The sequence below is a fragment of the Perca flavescens genome, chromosome 4 (assembly GCF_004354835.1).
Source record: "Perca flavescens isolate YP-PL-M2 chromosome 4, PFLA_1.0, whole genome shotgun sequence".
NCBI classification, from domain to species: domain Eukaryota; kingdom Metazoa; phylum Chordata; class Actinopteri; order Perciformes; family Percidae; genus Perca; species Perca flavescens.
Window position 1 is genome coordinate 4,201,327 of NC_041334.1, and position 17,705 is coordinate 4,219,031.

Here is a 17,705-nt window from a genome sequence, read left to right on the forward strand (position 1 = left end):
TTCCTTCACTTGCTTCCCTTCCTCTCACCTCAGTCCGTCCCACCGAGGAAGCATGGGAGAGACCGGAGGAAATCACGCGAGGAAAGAGGAAAAAAAACAAGGGCCGCTGCTCAGGTCTCTTATTTGATATCTCCTCGCTTGACACAGAAGTTGTTCTGGCCCTCAGTCTCAAAGCTCTTATTCGACCCGAGGAGCGAGGATGGATCTCCGAGGAGCTATGAGCGAGGACACACGAGAGCAGCCTTCCCGGAAGCCGCGTAGCTGAAAGCCGTTGCTACTGTGACGCTTCAGAGGAAACGGAGGTCTCATCCCTTTGGAAACACATTTCCTCATTTCCTCTCTCCACCAATGATTTCCTCGCGCCTCTCCCATGCTTCCTCAGTGGGACAGACTAAGACGCGAGGAAGGGAAGCAAGTGAAGGAAACGTGGATGCAATTAAAGGACCTGGGACGTCAGTCTTCATCAGTGTCCTCTTCCAGTGTGTCAGCCTACAGCTTGTTGGGTTCAAACACAACACCGCTCATATGTGCACGTCGGTCTGACCCCGTCACTCAGGCTGAAACCACACTACTCCGTAGCAGACATGGACTGACCCATAACACAGGGAATAATTATGAAAGAAATATAACAAGCTTGTAATGACAGTGGCATTGTGGGTAATATAGGTGCCAGGTTTTTGATACTCAGTGGAATAAATATTCATAACTAAATAAATAAACAATCATCAATTCAGAAGAAACATTCTTAGTTATCATTTATTAAGAGTTTAAAGCTAAAAGCATTGTAAGATTTGATTAAAATGTTAGATTCCTGATTGGTTCAGAAGTACAACATTTCATTTGTTTTAACTGAGCCTACTTCAGATTTCAAAAGTGAAATCGCCAAAATGTTTTTTTTTAACTTTGGCAGAGAATGTTGAGTTTGTGTAGAACCTGATAATGACCATAACCTTGAGATCATACGCTGAAGTGGATGTCCTCTCTTCCGTAGGCATGGATCTGTGTCTGGAGTCGGACCACGGCTGCGAGCACATCTGTGAGAGCTCCCCGGGCTCCTTCCACTGCCTCTGTCTGCCTGGATACACTCTGAACGAAGACGGCAAAACGTGTGCAGGTAACAAAAGACGCGCACGAGAAATAAAGAACAATAGACAACTGGGTCCACACATTCATGGGTGACATGTTGTTTCTACATTAGTGGCACAATTTGCTCTGACATCATGGGCAGACGAAATCGAGACAACTGCGACAACTTTAGCCTCGTTTTGCCTATATTTGTTTACATTTTGGCTCCATTAAATGTATGCCGAATAAGCTGTTAGCAGGTCCTGTTTGCTGTGTACCCATACATGTACAGACATTCACTGGATTACTTTGATACTAAAGAAGAAATAAAAATGTTATGATTCTCAGACAAGTTCTGGTGTGATAAGGAGAATCTAAAAACGTGTGAATCATATCATGTCTGGGAGCTCAGATTTGACCGAGTTTTGACTCTAAGCAGGTGTACCATAACTGTCGAATAAAATAAAAAATAATTACATTCTTCCACCTTTCATTTTCCTTGACCTGATGAAGTTTTCCATTGAGGTGGAAAGAAGACGTGAAGGAGAATTCATTAAAGTGCTCATATTATGCTCATTTTCAGGTTCATAATTGTATTTAGAGGTTGTACCAGAATAGGTTTACATGGTTTAATTTTCAAAAAACACCATATTTTTGTTGTATTGCACATTGCTGCAGCTCCTCTTTTCACCCTGTGTGTTGAGCTCTCTGTTTTAGCTACAGAGTGAGGCATCTCACTTCTGTTCCATCTTTGTTGGGAGTTGCACATGCGCAGCAGCTAGGTAAGGACTACTAGCCAGTCAGAAGCAGAATATGAAGGCGTGCCACGCTAGCAGCTAGGCGAGCATTATAACGTGTGTTACAAAGTGACCACGTTTGTCTCTGAAGTAAAGGCTGGACTACAACAGAGCTGTTTGGAGCAGTTGGTGAACAGTGTTTTCTGTTGGAGATGGTAAGTCCCTTTGGGGTGGACTTTCACTTTTTTCACTTTGTAAACCTATAACATGCACAAAAAAGATATATAACACAATAAAGGAAAGGGGAAAAAGCCAGAAAGCATAATATGAGCACTTTAAGGAATAGACAGCCGCAGTGAATCCGACTGCACTTACACCCCGACGTGGGTCTGTCTGGTGAAACTACAATATTCTTTTAATGTAGCCCTCTGATCTCAAGAATATTAATTTTGCTAAAGGTGCAAATAAGGCACAATGGACCAATATAATAGAGAAAGACTTTCTACACTGTTAGCAGTTTAAATGTCACTTTGACACAGGGATGATGAAAGTTATATTTACCCTGGCAGTGTAGAAACAAGGGCTTGTAACTGGAGTTAAGATGCTTGCATGCAAAAAGTGAAATTATATATTATAAGTAATTATAATGAAAATAGTTGCTCAATAAATGGCTTGTGTGTTTCAGCCATAGATCTGTGTGCTCAGGGGAAACACGACTGTGAACATATCTGCGTCAGCTCACCTGGGTCTTTCACCTGCAACTGCAACAAAGGATACAAACTGAATGACGACAAGAAGACCTGCTCAAGTTAGTCACACACACACACACACACACACACACACACAGTAACACAACACATCATTTTACACAACACACATGTCCGTCATAAGTGCTGATAGGCTTGAATTCATGTTCATTCACGTTGAAATGGATTTCAACCTTCACAAACTGCCGATTCATGATTTCTCTGCTGATTCATGAAGCTGAGTGTGGGTTTGAATCTTGTTCCTCCTGTCAGTCTTAATAAAAGTAGTCCATTTACTGTAAATCATGTATACTCCTGTACATCTTGTTTTACAAAAAGAACTTTAGTATTTAGAAACACTAAAATATATGAATCAAGATTTTAAAAAAACCTAGCCTAATTCTCATTCTTAAATCTTAAGGACTTGACTTCCATACAACCATAACTTTAATTGTAATTTTGGGCTTTGAAATATAATTTCTCATTCTGCTTTCACAGGATATATCAATTTAAGATAAGTGAACAGAACTCTTAACATATTGTGATCTTGACTAATGTAGACAAGTCTTTGAAATTGGTCCAGTATTGAGCGAACCGGGCTGCAATGTTATCCGATAACGCAAATATACATCGTCAATTTCGTCCGCTTAAAGTTCTGTTTTTTCCACTGACAGGCTCAGATTATTATTCTATGTGTATAACAGCATTATGGAAAGGATCCCTACAGAGATAGACCTTTTTGTTGAAGTTGAGTAAAATCCTTTATAGTTTAACCAGAAACAGCTCAGAAACCCAATAGACTCTATTTAAATAACCAATACTTTTAGCGTGTATAGAGCAGCATATTTCCACACGTAAAAGGGTGAATTAAGGATTTATTTTAACCAAACGAGTGGTGATTGTTGAAACAGTGGAAAGACGAATCAAAAAAAAGGAGTCTGGTGGGTTTGGTGATGTCGATTTTGAGGCTGTTTACTGTTAAACAAAAAGGATCTTACCCTTTAACAACAAGGTCTATCTCTGTAGGGATCCTTTCCATAATGTTGTCAGACACTTAGAAAAATAATCTGATAGCCTGGGAAAACCCTGACGAACTTCCGGCAAATTTGAGATTTGCTCTGCAAGTCCGTCTGGCCAAGAGCCCTTTCAAGCCTATTTCCAATTTTTCCAAATCGAGGCACCAATCATAACCGTTGAGGCGGACTTTACGCGATGACGATAGCGGAGTGACGGCAAGCAGCTTTTTGTTTACATTCAGCATTACGGCCACCAAAGCGCAGCAACCCGTTGATGCCGCTGTCGCTGCTACGTCACCCGGATCATTGGTCTGATTGGTTGAAGGACTATCCAATTGCGCCCAGAGGAATTTGAGTGGCCTCCATTGGTGACTCCCCTTTGGAAATGGTCTGTGAATGAACATTCCCCAGACCCACTCTCAGTTACAACTGAAAATGGTCTGCCAGGCTAACAATCTGAGCCAGTCAGTGGCGAAACAACCACTTTTAGTGGACATACATTGAAGGTGTGCAATTGCCCATTGACGTTACCTTGCAGCTTGTTTCACCAATTTCAAAGATTGACACAAAAAATTAAGTTACTCTTTTAGACGAGATTTATTGTGAGACAAAAGGAACATAGATGCAATCCCACACATGCTGCTGCCGGTCGCCCTGCTGCTTATGGCCTCGCTGCTTTCCTCCCCTCAGTGATCGACTACTGTTCGTTTGGGAACCACAGTTGTGATCATGAGTGTGTGAGTGTGCTCAATGGCTATCACTGCCGCTGTAACCAGGGATACAGGCTGCTGGACGACGGCAAGACCTGCCAGGGTAAGTACCGCATGCATGAGACAAAGCTTGTGACAAATAAAAACAGAACTATGTTCTCCGCCGCTGATATAATGGAGGGGAGGGTCCGATCTTAATACATTGAAATCTGCCTGATGGAGCCGCTTACACACATGCATGATTTAAGTAGGATCATTTAAAGCTGGGGAAGGCAGTTTATTTTTGGCGTTTTGTTTGATGCAAACATTTCATAATAATTCTTTAGCAAATTGTACCTCAAATGGTCTGAGAGAAAACTAAACTTTTGCACCTCCCTTAGATAATCTAGCTTGTGATGGGAGACTTTGGCCAATCACAGGTCATTTCATAGAGCTTTCCTATTGGCTGTTCTACAGGGGCAGATGCACGTGTGAGTCCCTTCGGTGAAAGTTCTGCTAACTGTGGCCAAAGTGTCAGGGCTGCAGCTAATTAAAGGCTAAACTAAAAGATAAGAGACTGTATTGTCATGTATCTAAATACAGTGCAGAACTGTACATAGAAGAATGAGTAATTTTCATATTATTGCTGTTATATAACGGCATTAGCAAGAAATGAACGATTAGTACTCGTACAGGTTACTGTATGAAGCCAGTGCTTGTCTGATGGTCGGGACTAGACAGAGGGGAGAGGGAGAGCTGCAGGAAGAGAAGGTCTCACTCTACTTCAAATTCTGGTTTGCTTTTTGCCTTCTGCAGCTTTAACCTAGCCTGGTCCCACCAGACTTTCATGCATTTCATTTGTACAGAGAGTCTGGCCACTCTCCAAGTGTTAAGTTCCTTGAAGGCAGGTACTCTGTTGAAGTTTAAAACTATTGGATCTGCCCAGAGCCACTCTGGATCTGCCATAACCAATCACTAACGTTTGGTCGTGATGGCTTAGCATCGCTAGTGTGGTGTATTTTGTAGCGATGCTGTATGGAGAGGAATCCGCCGACGCTGTTCTTGATTATAAAGGTTTATTTACATCAAAGAATTCAGCATCAATTTACAAGCCCTGCAGAGCCCGGAGAGCGACAGATCCAGATTCTCCATAGTCACTCTGAAGTTCTGCTGTTTAAGACATGGTATATATTCTGTGCATTGTGTGACATAGATGGGGGTGGGAATGATAATTTAACTAATTGGCGCATGTACAAAAAAAGATCTCTCTATAATGAAGATGAGACCCCATGGATAATTCTTTCCAGATGTCTCCTGTGGCCATTTCCTATGGAAGTGATCATCATTATGCCGAATCCTAAGTACAGGTCATATAGATAATTCAGATAAAGCTTACAAGTCATATAAAATGGTCATTTACAGAAATGTTGATTATTGTGCATTGTCCTAATCAAATAAACTTACAACAACAGATACTTCACTTGCGTTCGCCTTAGCCAACTCCTTCACCACTAATGGAGCGAGAAAATCAAACTTTTCCTGAACCCCTGTGGGGAAGAGGGCCACAACATCATGGCCACCAACACAACTCAGCAAAGATTGTTCTTGCTCGGGCTTTAACTTCCGGATATTCGGCAGCGTTGCCACAACGCCAATCCTTAACTATACAACTCAAACTAGCACAGGATCTCAACGTCATCGTTCTCAGCCACTCCCTCTGTTCGCTGATTGGACCGGAGAAAACCCGCGAATATGCCGCAAACCCAGACGATATACTGAAGGAAAATGAAAATTGAGCGGAAGTACGTAGGAGGGCAGAGGCAGGCTAGCTTTAACCCTCCCCAAACTGGATTATGGTATTACAGGCTTATTTAAAGAGAGAGTATGTAGGGTATGTATGGAAATAAATGCCCAAAAAACACACACTTTAATTCAATGTGTGTGTGTGTGTGTGTGTGTGTTATTTAGCCATTGACCTGTGCGCTGAAGGGAAACATGACTGTGAACAAATCTGCATCAGCGCGCCCGGCGTCTTCACCTGCGACTGCAACGAAGGATACACACTCAACAAAGACAAGAAGACCTGCACACGTTAGTCAGGCCCTCGCGCAAAAACACACACACACACACACACACACACACACACACACAGCTGTACACACACCAACAACGCACACTTACAATGAAAGGAAATCGCTCCTGGTGCATCTACGGTCTCCTGCAGCAGGAGTGCAGCCACATTTTTTTTCCATTTTGATAATCAATTAGTAATGTAAGTAAAAAAAAATCAAAATTAGTGCCTCCAGCTTCTTTATGTGAATTCTTGCTGCTTCTGTTTCATGTCACTGTAAATTAAATCATGTTGGGTCTTTGGACCGTTGATCAGAGTACATAAGCAGTTTGAACTGGACTACAGGACTACAAAATTAAATTTGTTTTAATTAACAAATTAATTAAATTGTAAAATATATCAATGCTGTAGCTGCAGCCCGTAATGGTCTTTCAAATACTTGGTCAGTAGCATATTTCTTAAAAGATCGGCTGGCTTTACTTGCACTTGAAGACACAAAAGTAGGACCAAATGCACATAGAAACAGAAAAATGTTCCACGGTACCATTAATGATAAATGGGAAATAACTTGTGTAACGTCTAACGTGTGTGTGTGTGTGTGTGTGTGTGTTATTTAGCCATTGACCTGTGTGCCGAGGGGAAGCATGACTGTGAACAGATCTGTATCAGTGCTCCTGGCGTCTTCACCTGCGACTGCAACAAAGGATTCAAGCTCAACAAAGACAAGAAGACCTGCACAAGTCAGTAAATCTTTCTTTATGTCGTGTGTTTTCACCTCAGCTCATCTGATGTGTGTTGTCACTGCTCTGACTTCAAATGCACATTCATTTGGTTGTTTTCAGATTTTAAGAAAAAAGGCCGAAAAGGGCCAGGTGTTTGACTATCGAGTCTGCACACCCATCATTGAATGTGTATCTATAACCTCTACAGAAGTTACTGGTTTCATTTCACGTAATATCTGCTGTAATTACGTGTTATTGCTGTGGCAGTTAAGGGGGGGAAATCATTTTTTCAAGAAGCAGCTACAGTAGCTGCAGTGTGCCCCAACAACCAATAGGTGGCACCAGATGCTGTTCTATTTATTCGGTCACTCCCCAACACCTGGCAGTTAGTTTCCACCACATGTAACGTGTGTTTATTGTCTCTGTGTCTGCAGACATGGACATGTGTAACACAGTGGAGCACGGCTGTGAGCACCAGTGTGTCAGCACTCTAGGATCGTACTACTGCATCTGTCCGGAGGGACAGCTGCTGCAGGAGGACGGCAAGAGCTGCGGCAGTAAGTCAACTCTCTGATTAATGATCTGTGTTACAGAAAATCATCTGTCGCTGAGGTACAAACCCAGTGTGGGCATAACAGGACAGGTTCGGTGTTCTTCAACGCAGACCCGATTATAATACTGATTACTCAGATTCATGAAACACAACTTGCCAATCATGTAACTGACAATCAGTCAGTGTGTTTTCAGGCGGTGTTAGAGTCCCCTGCGGGAAACAGGAAACATCACTGCCTCTACTGCTGCCACAAGAAAGTTTCCAAACACCAAACCCAAGCACTGAACTGCCTGGGAGTTTGTGGAACAGCTGATTGTTTACTCAGTCCCACCATCTCTTTTCTTTTTCTCTTGCTCCGTGAAATGAAGCTGCCTTCAAGTGCGGTTGGAAATGTCAAGATCTATAAACTATCTATTTTTCTGGTCTGAACGAGGCCTTTAGAGCAAGAAATTAGGTAAGATGAAATAAATGTGTGTGCGAAAATAAACCAAATCCCATACTGATGTTGAAAGCAGCTCAGTTATGTCTGGGAGGAACTGGCCGGACAAAGATGGGATGTTCTTTTGCAGTAGCTCAGTCCGTAGGGAGTTGGGTTAGGAACCGGACGGTCGCGGCTCAACCGAAGTACGGAGTGTGGACTGGCAGCTGGAGAGATGCCAGTTCAGTTCAGTTTTTTTTTCTCATTTACAATATCTCTTACTAAAAGGCAGGTAAAGGGTATTCAATATAGGCTGCCCCCCCACCCCCTTTAACATAAACACATATTTTAATGAATATTCTGTAAATTTAGTTGTTAAAGCATTGAGACCAGGATACAAAGTACAAAGGACATTTTACAGTTGAAAAATAAAATATGTAATGGCTACTGTTTGTAAATTACTTTTACTTTAGTCATCGCATTGCCAGACCTTCCTCCACAGCACTGCGGAGGAGGGTCTGACTAATCCACACAGTATTCAGGGATGGGAGAAAAAACATGCTCTCGTTTATTGGCATTTCTTTAGTTTAAACCAATCACAATTGTCTTGGGCAGTGCTAAACAGCCACGGTGTCTCTGCAAAATAGCCTCGGGAAGGAACTTGTTTTGGTGGAACATGTGTACGTTCAAAAGTAGTTTTAGTCGTGCAACAGAAAACTCAGATTGGACAGATAGTCTAGCTAGCTGTCTGGATTTACCTTGCAGAGATCTGAGGAGCAGTTAACCATAGTCCTCAGAAATCCACCGGAGGCACAAAGACAGCAGAAGGTAACGGACATCCGGTGGAAAATTAGGGACAAATGGCGGACTTTCCAGCAGCACTAGAGCATTCCCGGAAGTGAAACGTCGTCGGTAGAGACTACTTCTACTTAAATATGTCTTTGCCACAGTCTCTTGTTATTAATCGGCCGACATATTCAAAAATACCGCATCTGTGATAAGTATAGATTAGATAGATTTGTCGTGTAGATTTATCAGTCCACCTTTTTAAAACAAATCGAGCTGTACAAAATAAATTACACCTGTGAATTCTCAAGAGCAAACATCAGGACTATGTATGTTGTTAGTATTCCTTGTCATCTCTCTCTCCTTCAGCCTGCAAGTCGGCCAACATCGACCTGGTGCTTCTGATCGACGGCTCCAAGAGTGTCCGCCCCCAAAACTTTGAGCTGGTCAAAAAGTTTGTCAACCAGGTGAGGCATGTTTTATATACTTACCCAGCCCTATCGATCGGTTAGTCTGCTTGTGTAGTTATGTGACTTTGTTTTAAGGGTTGATCAAAAGAGGTTTTGCGTCAGACCAAACAACGCCCCTTAGCTGTGATACAATCACAACATACCATGGCCTGTCATGAGCTATTGCTTATTAAATATCTGCAAGAATACCCAATTCCTACACAGAGTAGGTGTATGGATGAATCCACCGACAGTTAATCTGAACACAGGTTGTAGTGATGTAGGAATATTTTTATTTAAAAAGCAATAATAAACAAAAAATTAACAATAGAAGCACACTAATAGAGGTACCTGTCTCTTGTGTCACCTCCTCCAGGTTGTGGACTCTCTGGACGTGTCTGCTCATGGCACCAGGGTGGGTCTGGTTCAGTACTCCAGCCGGGTCCGGACGGAGTTCCCCCTCAACATGTACCACACCGCTGAAGAGATCAAAGCTGCAGTCATGAAGGTAAAGTTGTTGGCGGGCCTACATTCATTTTGTAACAAGTAGCTCAATTTTGTTATACCAGTAACTAAGACATCTGCTAAAAAAAATTGTCGTCACCATTATTTCATTGGAATATCACACAAGAGGGTTTGATTCAACGACAGTAACGCTTACGGACCTTGGCACAAGGTCTATCCGCATCGAAGTGAAGGGAAGCGAAGCGTAATATTGCTTAATCATAATATGCATCATTCCTACACAGACTTTTATTTCATGACTGTCCAACAAGAACAGTCTCTTAGTCTGTGTTGAGCTCATAGTAAAAGAAATGCCAACACTTGGGACTGTCCTTGTCTAGGTTGACTACATGGAGAAAGGCACTATGACAGGTCTGGCCCTGAAACACATGCTGGAGAACAGCTTCTTAGAGTCAGAGGGCGCTCGTCCTTCCAGCCGCAACATCCCCCGAATCGGACTGGTCTTCACAGACGGACGCTCGCAGGACGACATCACAGAGTATGCCAAGAAGGCCAAAGAAGCCGGTAAGACTCAACTGCCGTGAGGGTCGAACCACATCTACAGTCATTATTCTCATTCCAGTCCCTGCGCAATGATGCTGACATGAAATCTGTACACAGGTATCACCATGTACGCCGTGGGCGTGGGAAAAGCTGTGGAAGATGAGCTTCGTGAGATTGCATCTGAGCCTCAGGAGAAACATTTCTATTACACCACCGACTTCACTGCCATCAGCAACATCGCTGAGAACCTCAAACTCAACGTGTGCCCAGGTACAAGACTCAGGATCTGAACGCAGTGTACAATACATAGGGCCGTTTCACACCTGAACGTCTGAACCAAGGTCCGGACCAAGGTTCATGTTTTTGTAACGTTGTATACATTTGACTTGGTAAGTTTTGGTTTTAAACTGCAGTTATGCAAACTAAAAAACTATGCATGAAATGACTATGTCCTTTTAGTTACACAGTATATGAGCCGCATCTCCCGATACTGAAAAACTGAAACCACCACATTACAATTACATTATTGGCTTACCCATTCGCCTTAACCAAACAAAGTATTCCAGTAAGTGGGAACGCGTTTGACACGGACAATCTCATGTTGTGTGCTATTTGTGAGAAAAGGAAACACAAGATAATGTGTTGCACCTTACATTGTCCCAAATGTTATATTAGAAAACAGCTTTAGTCTGTAGAGCGTATCGGAAAATTTGTTGTAAAGTAACACTTTGTTTAGTAAAAGTGATTATTTCTTTTGTTCAACTGTAAATATTTACTCCACTGCAGATGAACAAGAAATATATTTACTTTATATGAAAGATAAGGATAGATTTTGCATTAAAGACAAAAATGTATCATGATTCACTGAAAAGGTTTGGTGTATATGATCTTAATAAACTCTTCTGTTACAATCTCTAGTTTATGTTTAACTTACTTAACCATTAAATCAATTCCAATACCATATACATAATAAAAACATTTTACTTCTAAAATCAACAAACTAATTATATTTTTTTAAGATTATGCTCAACATGGGCGCCTGGGTAGCACACCTGGTAGAGCACGCGCCCATATATAGAGGTTCACTTCTCGATGCAACAGCCGCAGGTTTGACTCCGACCTGCGGCACCTTTGCTGCATGTCATTCCCCCTCTCTCAATCCACTTTCATTTATTCAGCTGTCCTATAAAAATAAAGGCCTAAAATACCCCACAAATATAAATATAAGATTATGTTCAACATAAAGTTACATTCAAAAGATGAGCCTCACATGTAAAAGCAGTTCCAGTGTAAACCGACAAGTCACTGTAATGATGTTCTTTGGCTCCATCTGCTGACAGAAGGACATGATGACAGCTGGAAAAAACTAAACACTCACTTAAATGTAAAGAAATAAATACCCAAAGAACAAAGGTCAAACACAAGAAACATAATAAAATAAAAGGTGTTTTTTTTTTCTTTAGAGTTTTAACTTGTTGCTTTAATGTGTGAACATTTTAAGGTGGTCCAAAGGGACACTAAAGCTAAATAATTCACAAACTGCTGATGTGCAGTTTAAACTGCAGGAATGCATTATATTTTATGATCATCTGTTTCTTCTTTAAGAAACTAATAACTGCATCATAAAGACAAAATATGTTGAAATCAAACACCCAAGACGTCATAAATTTGATATTTCCCCATTATTTATATATGTATATATAAGTGTCGGCGAGTTTCACTTGGATAGTCTGTCCAATACACCAGCAAGTGTTTAGACATTTTAGTGACATTTCTTTACAATGTTTGGTGCGTTTGACAAAGTGCAGTGTGAACACAAACCAAACCAAATTAAAAGTGCAAAAAACACCCGAATCGCATTAGTATTTAGCATTTATTTATTCTCTGGTATGAATAATACATACTATGTATTGTTGTATGTTGTGATTGAATGTGCCTGACCACAAACGAAGTTCCCTAATGGGAAAAATAAAGTTCTTTTGATTTGATTAGATTGAGTCTCCCGAACTACAGGTGTGAAAGTGACCTAAAAGTGAAATTGTTTATCTGTCTGTAACCATCTTTCTTTGTGTCTTTGCAGAGGAGAGTCAGGGGGAGATCGAGGTGAAGGACCCTTGTGCCTGCGAGAGTCTGGTGGAGTTCCAGCAGGCCACCATGAGCAACCTGGAGCAGCTCACACAGAAACATATCCTTTAAAAAAAAAAAAAAACATCTTTGTCCAAGCACCAAGGAACCAAAACACTGATTATTTAATATTCTTTATAGCCTCAGTGACATGCAAGTTTCTAATTTGGATCGGTGGTAAGAAACTGCTGGCAGTTCAAAACAGGGACAAACACATAAAGCTACCAATGACTAAGACAGGAAATACACTTCTCTGTGCAACATTTGTTTCAGTGGTAATATAATAAAAATGTGATTTTAAGGCCAAGATAATGGATTTAACAGATGTGGCACTATGGCTTAAGCTACATCGTTCTTTTAACTGATTTGACATCCATTGGCAAACCTATACCTTACATCAGTCCAAAATTCTTCCCACAACTGTTCCAGGTCTCGCCTATACACTGTATATAAAGATGGTCTTCACTTCTTCCCACTGTACAAAAGTGAAGCCAAAATCATAGACATTATATAAACTGGACCAACGGAGACCAGTGAAGGATATTAGAAGCACTTTTCCGGTGATGGCTGAGCGTACTGCGCAGCCTCCAACTGAGCTCGAAGATATAGATGTGACGTGAGCAACGTGTCTGAAAGTTGTAAGTCTTCTGGTAGCTGTGCCAAGAGAAATCTCACTCATTCCCAATCTTGCAGAGACGGAGAGCGTAGGTATATGTAAGGAGATAACATAGGCAGAGGCTAATTATTGCTAACTAAAATGCTAGTTAACATTAGTTATTAAACTTAAACAGAGAATGTATGTCAATACTGCCTGCGAGCTTCTCCTGTACTGTACGGTAATTCCTCTACTATGCGACAGTAAGTTGCGTGGTTATGACCATAGCCTATTTTTACCAAAACATCTGCTACGGAGCCATAACGTGAGGTTCAAGGTAATGGAGCCTTTTATACATGTGTTTCTTTAGATATAAAGAATGGACAAATAGAGTCTATAAATGCTTCAGATGTAAAGTTATTCACTGTCAAAGTGGCGCCAAAATGAATGGGAGTCAATGGAATGCTAACGGGAGGTGATGGCTTGATAGCATCAAAATGGCACCATAGGAGCTACACGTTCCGGAGAGAGACTTAGCCCCTTGGCCAAAATCTCCCAGATACAGTCGCTGCCATCTTGTAATTTTGAGTCTGCACAGTGGTGATTGGGCAGTGGAGACGCGGTATCAAACTCCCCCCTATATACCTGCCCGACCAATCGTGACTCAATCACAGCGATCAATCATGACGTTTCAGCCCGTTTCTAATGCATTAAGTAACTAATAAAAACCAAACTGGTCAGAAAAATAGACAAACCGCGTGATCAGAACTACCTAAAAAGGTCAGAAACCATCTTTGGGAAAAATTTATTTGACGTGTACTTTGATTTTTTAGTTTAGTCCATGTCCCATCTGATCACATGGAGGAGGGCGGGGCTTATGACCTATACTGCAGCCAGCCACCAGGGGTTATCCAGGTGTTTTGGCTTCACTTATACTCTATGCATCAACCCCTCCTGCCATGTAACAAACAAATCTGGGAAAATTTAAAGAAAAAGGCCTCTGATATTTTGCTCTTGTCTAATTTCTCAACAAAGAACAACAATGAATGTATCTACTAACAAGTATTATGTGTGTAAGAAAGCCTGATGTATCTTCTTCCTCTGTGACTCTCGGATGATCTTTTGATATCACGAAAATCCAGCTGCCGTGCAATGTAGACAGTTTAACACATCCATGTCATTATTATTCCTTAATCAGCTGTCTACTATCTGGGATGACTGCTCGTCTGGAGCAGCTGGAGAACCAGCTTCTCTCCAGGAAGTGAGGAAGTGATCTTCATCGCAGTGAGCGGACAGGACGCCACAGGGAAAAAGAAAGAATAACAGAGTGAGGAAGAGGAGGGCACATCAGAAACCTTTCCAATCAATGGACAAAACCAAAGTGTCTTTTCACAAAGCCTTTGTAGCCTTCAGTCGGCTTGTTGCTCTTCACCTTTATGAGGATGACACGTATCTGAAAGCTTGTGATATAGAATCATATTTCTGGTATCAATGTAAATTACCTAATTTGTACACTTTGTTTAAAATAATACAACATACAACAAAGACTACATCCACTTTCCCACCCATCACTGGGCAAAACAACTGTAAACAAATGCCTTCATAAAACAACATTTCCAAGTTTTCCCAGGACATCTGTTAAAGAGTTATTTCGGTATTTTCCAACATGGATCCTAGTTTACCAATGGATTGCTGACTAAGTGACTGATGTGGACAAACATCTTTGCAATTGATCCGGTATTGAGCAAGAACGCTGTAACCGGTGGCCACAACTGGAATGCAATCAAATACATAGAGTAAATGTGAATCAGCAATTTCAGTCCACTAAAAGTTCTGTTTTTGCCACCGACAGGCTCAGATTATTATTCCAAGTGTCTGACAACATTATGCAGAGGATCCCTACAGAGATGGACCTTTTTGTTAAAAATATAATAATCAATCCTTTTTGATAAAGCAGAAACACCCTAGAAATCGCTATTGCCAAATCACCAGACTTCATTTAAATAATAAATACATTTAGCCTTGTATAGAGCCAACACATGTAAATAGGTAAATGAAGGGTTTAGTTTCAATCAATCCAGAGTGGTGACTGTTGGAACAGTAGAAAGACAAACCAAGACGGCATTTGATAGTTTTATTTTGTTTCTGTTGACTTTGAATGAAGTGCGTTTTGCGATGATAAAGATCATTGTTCCCATCAGTCACTTAGACACAAAAACATAAGTCAGTAGGGTCCAGGTTGAAAAATACCAAATTTACCCTTTAACTTTTGGGATTTGTGTGTACCTACATAAAGGATAAAAAGTCAGACACACAAAGGGGATTGCAGGCATGTCGGCTATCTTTGTAAACTAGATGTAATCAATGTAGTGTAGATATTAGACACAAGCACAAAAAAAAAATAATAGCGAAAAAGTTTTCATCACGCTCAGTATTCATTCGTCGCCACACACCATTCGTCTGTTAGTGCCTTTTTATACTTGATCTGTTTTGTACGGTTTGTTAAATGTGATGTATTTATAGCAGCTTGTTTGTTTGCTTTTCTACCACAGTAGAATAGCAATTTAGAGAAAAGAGATTTTATAAAATTAAGTGTTGTTACCACTCCCAATATTAAATTGGCTCGGGGCATGTTCATACCAAATCATTACTTGTTTCCCCGTCTAAACTAGTTTTGATCATAGGTCTGAGGACTGATGAAGAGGACAGTGGTTTAGATTTAAAAACAAAAAGGGAAGCTAAGAAGTTTCAAGTATCACTGTTCACTAAAGCTGTGGTCTGTTGTTGACAGAGAAAATGTGATGAACCAGATATGACAGGAACCAGTATTTTACTCAAAATAAATATGGTCTCACATTTGTTAATCAAATTTGTTCTCTACTCTGCACTTTCTAGATGTTGTCTTACAGTGCCCTAAACATGTCTGATTATTATTAATACCAAAAAAAGTGGTTCACATTACATTATTTTGTCCATCTTTGCCCTAAAGTGGTCCGTTACATCATCAGCAATGCCTGACCAGTCTGACATTATCTAGTTACTTCAGACTAACGGAGAATGAGAGGCCTCACAGGGCACTGTATGTAAATTAATGACCAACATTACTTTGGTAGATTGTCTGTCTCTCTCTTGTAGTTTTGTATAAAAACAAAAGACCACCACAAATGTATACCCCTTTATATTTGAATGCCTGTATGTTTTTGTATATTTTATATACCTTTTTGTATTTTTTTCGGATGATGTATTACAGCACAGAAGGCAATAAAAGAACTTTTCACTTTTGAGTGATGTGTTGTCTTGGGGAAGGAAGTCTTTGACAAACAAAAGTTTCATTTTTCACTTGAAAATTCAATTAGTTTTTTAAGGTGAGACACTACATGTGAATAAAATAAAAACTCAACTTCCCTAGTTGATTACTGACATTATAGCAAGTATTTTGTTTGTATAACACGTTTTCTGAAATGGCATTATCTCATTAAATATGCACTAATTTGCATACATTTCCAGAACAGAAATGTTAACATTGGATAATGCCAGGTTATAAATTCCTGTTTCTTTGTGCTAGGGTTGGGTACCGAAAGGCGGTTCCGACGTGAATGCTAGTAACAAGACATAATAAGAACGAAAAATTCGGTGCCTGATATTTCTTTTTCAGCAGCATCACTGTACGGGAGGCTACGTTAGCTGGATTAAACACAATAGTTAAAATGCAGACAGCTTACGTTAAGCGGTGTAAAGTGTGACTGTATTTCCTTGTAGAGGATTCCAACACCGGGACGTAACTGTCCGCTGCTGTCGGAAAAACAACACAGACGGTGCGTTTACTTGAAACTCGTCAGCCTTGTGGTGCTTTTTAAGTTATTGTAAAATACCTTTTTCCCATCTGGTGCTTGTTTTTGTCATTTACCAGCAATTTACTGGTGAAATAAGTCATTGTTATAAGTTATTGTTATTACATTATTGATCAATCATTTCATTTTGAACATATGGCCTAAGCAATAAACAAGCTGTTCTTTAATGTCGCTAACTGTCATTTTGTGCTCCTTTTTTAAATATTTTATATTATATACAGTACATTATAAATATATTATATATATTTCGGTTCAGGCACCGTTTAGGCACCGGCACTGTTTTAAAAATATCGGTTTAGCACCAGTATCAGAAAAAACCCAAACGATACCCAACCCTAGTGCTGACAGAGTCAAAGGCTTTAACAGAGGGATTTTGGATCTTTATTTATAACTCCATGAATCAGAATACTGAATACTGTCAGAGATTTAAAAAAATCCATTTCCATCATAGTTTTGGGAATAAAAAGTGTTTACGAGTATAAATCAGGATATACAAGAAATCTAAACAAAGTCCTGTGAAAAAAGCTTCAGAATATAGATGGCAATGAAAGTGAAAAGTTTGGTGTCTTTAAGTGCTACTGAAGTGGAGCTTTCTGGCTCAGAGTCTGAGAACAAAACCTTTAAAAGATAAGGATTGTAAAATTTCATCTACAGGCGCAAATATGCAAAGTGTAGTAAAATAAACACTTAAATGTTTATTTTGTTTGTTTTCTTTACACTAGTCTGAAAGAAGTAGGGATGCACCGAATACAGGATTCAGGTTTGGATTCGGTGAAATTTTTTTTCACCGAAACGAACCCTACTTCGGCTGCTGCTCGTTAGCTAACGTTAGCTTTCTAATTTTACCCACCCAACATGCCTTCTGTGGTGGAATG

At 40.4% G+C, this 17,705-nt stretch overlaps 1 protein-coding gene across 5 annotated transcripts in view; it reads left to right on the forward strand.

Moving 5' to 3' along the window:
* Positions 1-16,263, forward strand: part of matn4 (matrilin 4) — a 43,518-nt gene extending 27,255 nt beyond the window's left edge. For 3 of the 5 annotated variants that reach the window (XM_028576221.1, XM_028576220.1, XM_028576222.1), the window contains exons 6-17: positions 992-1,114; positions 2,488-2,610; positions 4,255-4,377; positions 6,222-6,344; positions 6,942-7,064; positions 7,481-7,603; positions 9,173-9,270; positions 9,629-9,760; positions 10,098-10,281; positions 10,378-10,530; positions 12,341-12,445; positions 14,186-16,263. In XM_028576221.1, coding sequence (XP_028432022.1) covers positions 992-1,114; positions 2,488-2,610; positions 4,255-4,377; positions 6,222-6,344; positions 6,942-7,064; positions 7,481-7,603; positions 9,173-9,270; positions 9,629-9,760; positions 10,098-10,281; positions 10,378-10,530; positions 12,341-12,445; positions 14,186-14,244 — 1,469 coding nt within the window. In that variant the 3' untranslated portion in view covers positions 14,245-16,263. The remainder of the gene's footprint in view (positions 1-991; positions 1,115-2,487; positions 2,611-4,254; positions 4,378-6,221; positions 6,345-6,941; positions 7,065-7,480; positions 7,604-9,172; positions 9,271-9,628; positions 9,761-10,097; positions 10,282-10,377; positions 10,531-12,340; positions 12,446-14,185) is intronic. The other 2 variants (XM_028576223.1, XM_028576224.1) reach the window with 2 other exon arrangements.
* The last annotated feature ends 1,442 nt before the right edge of the window (positions 16,264-17,705 follow it).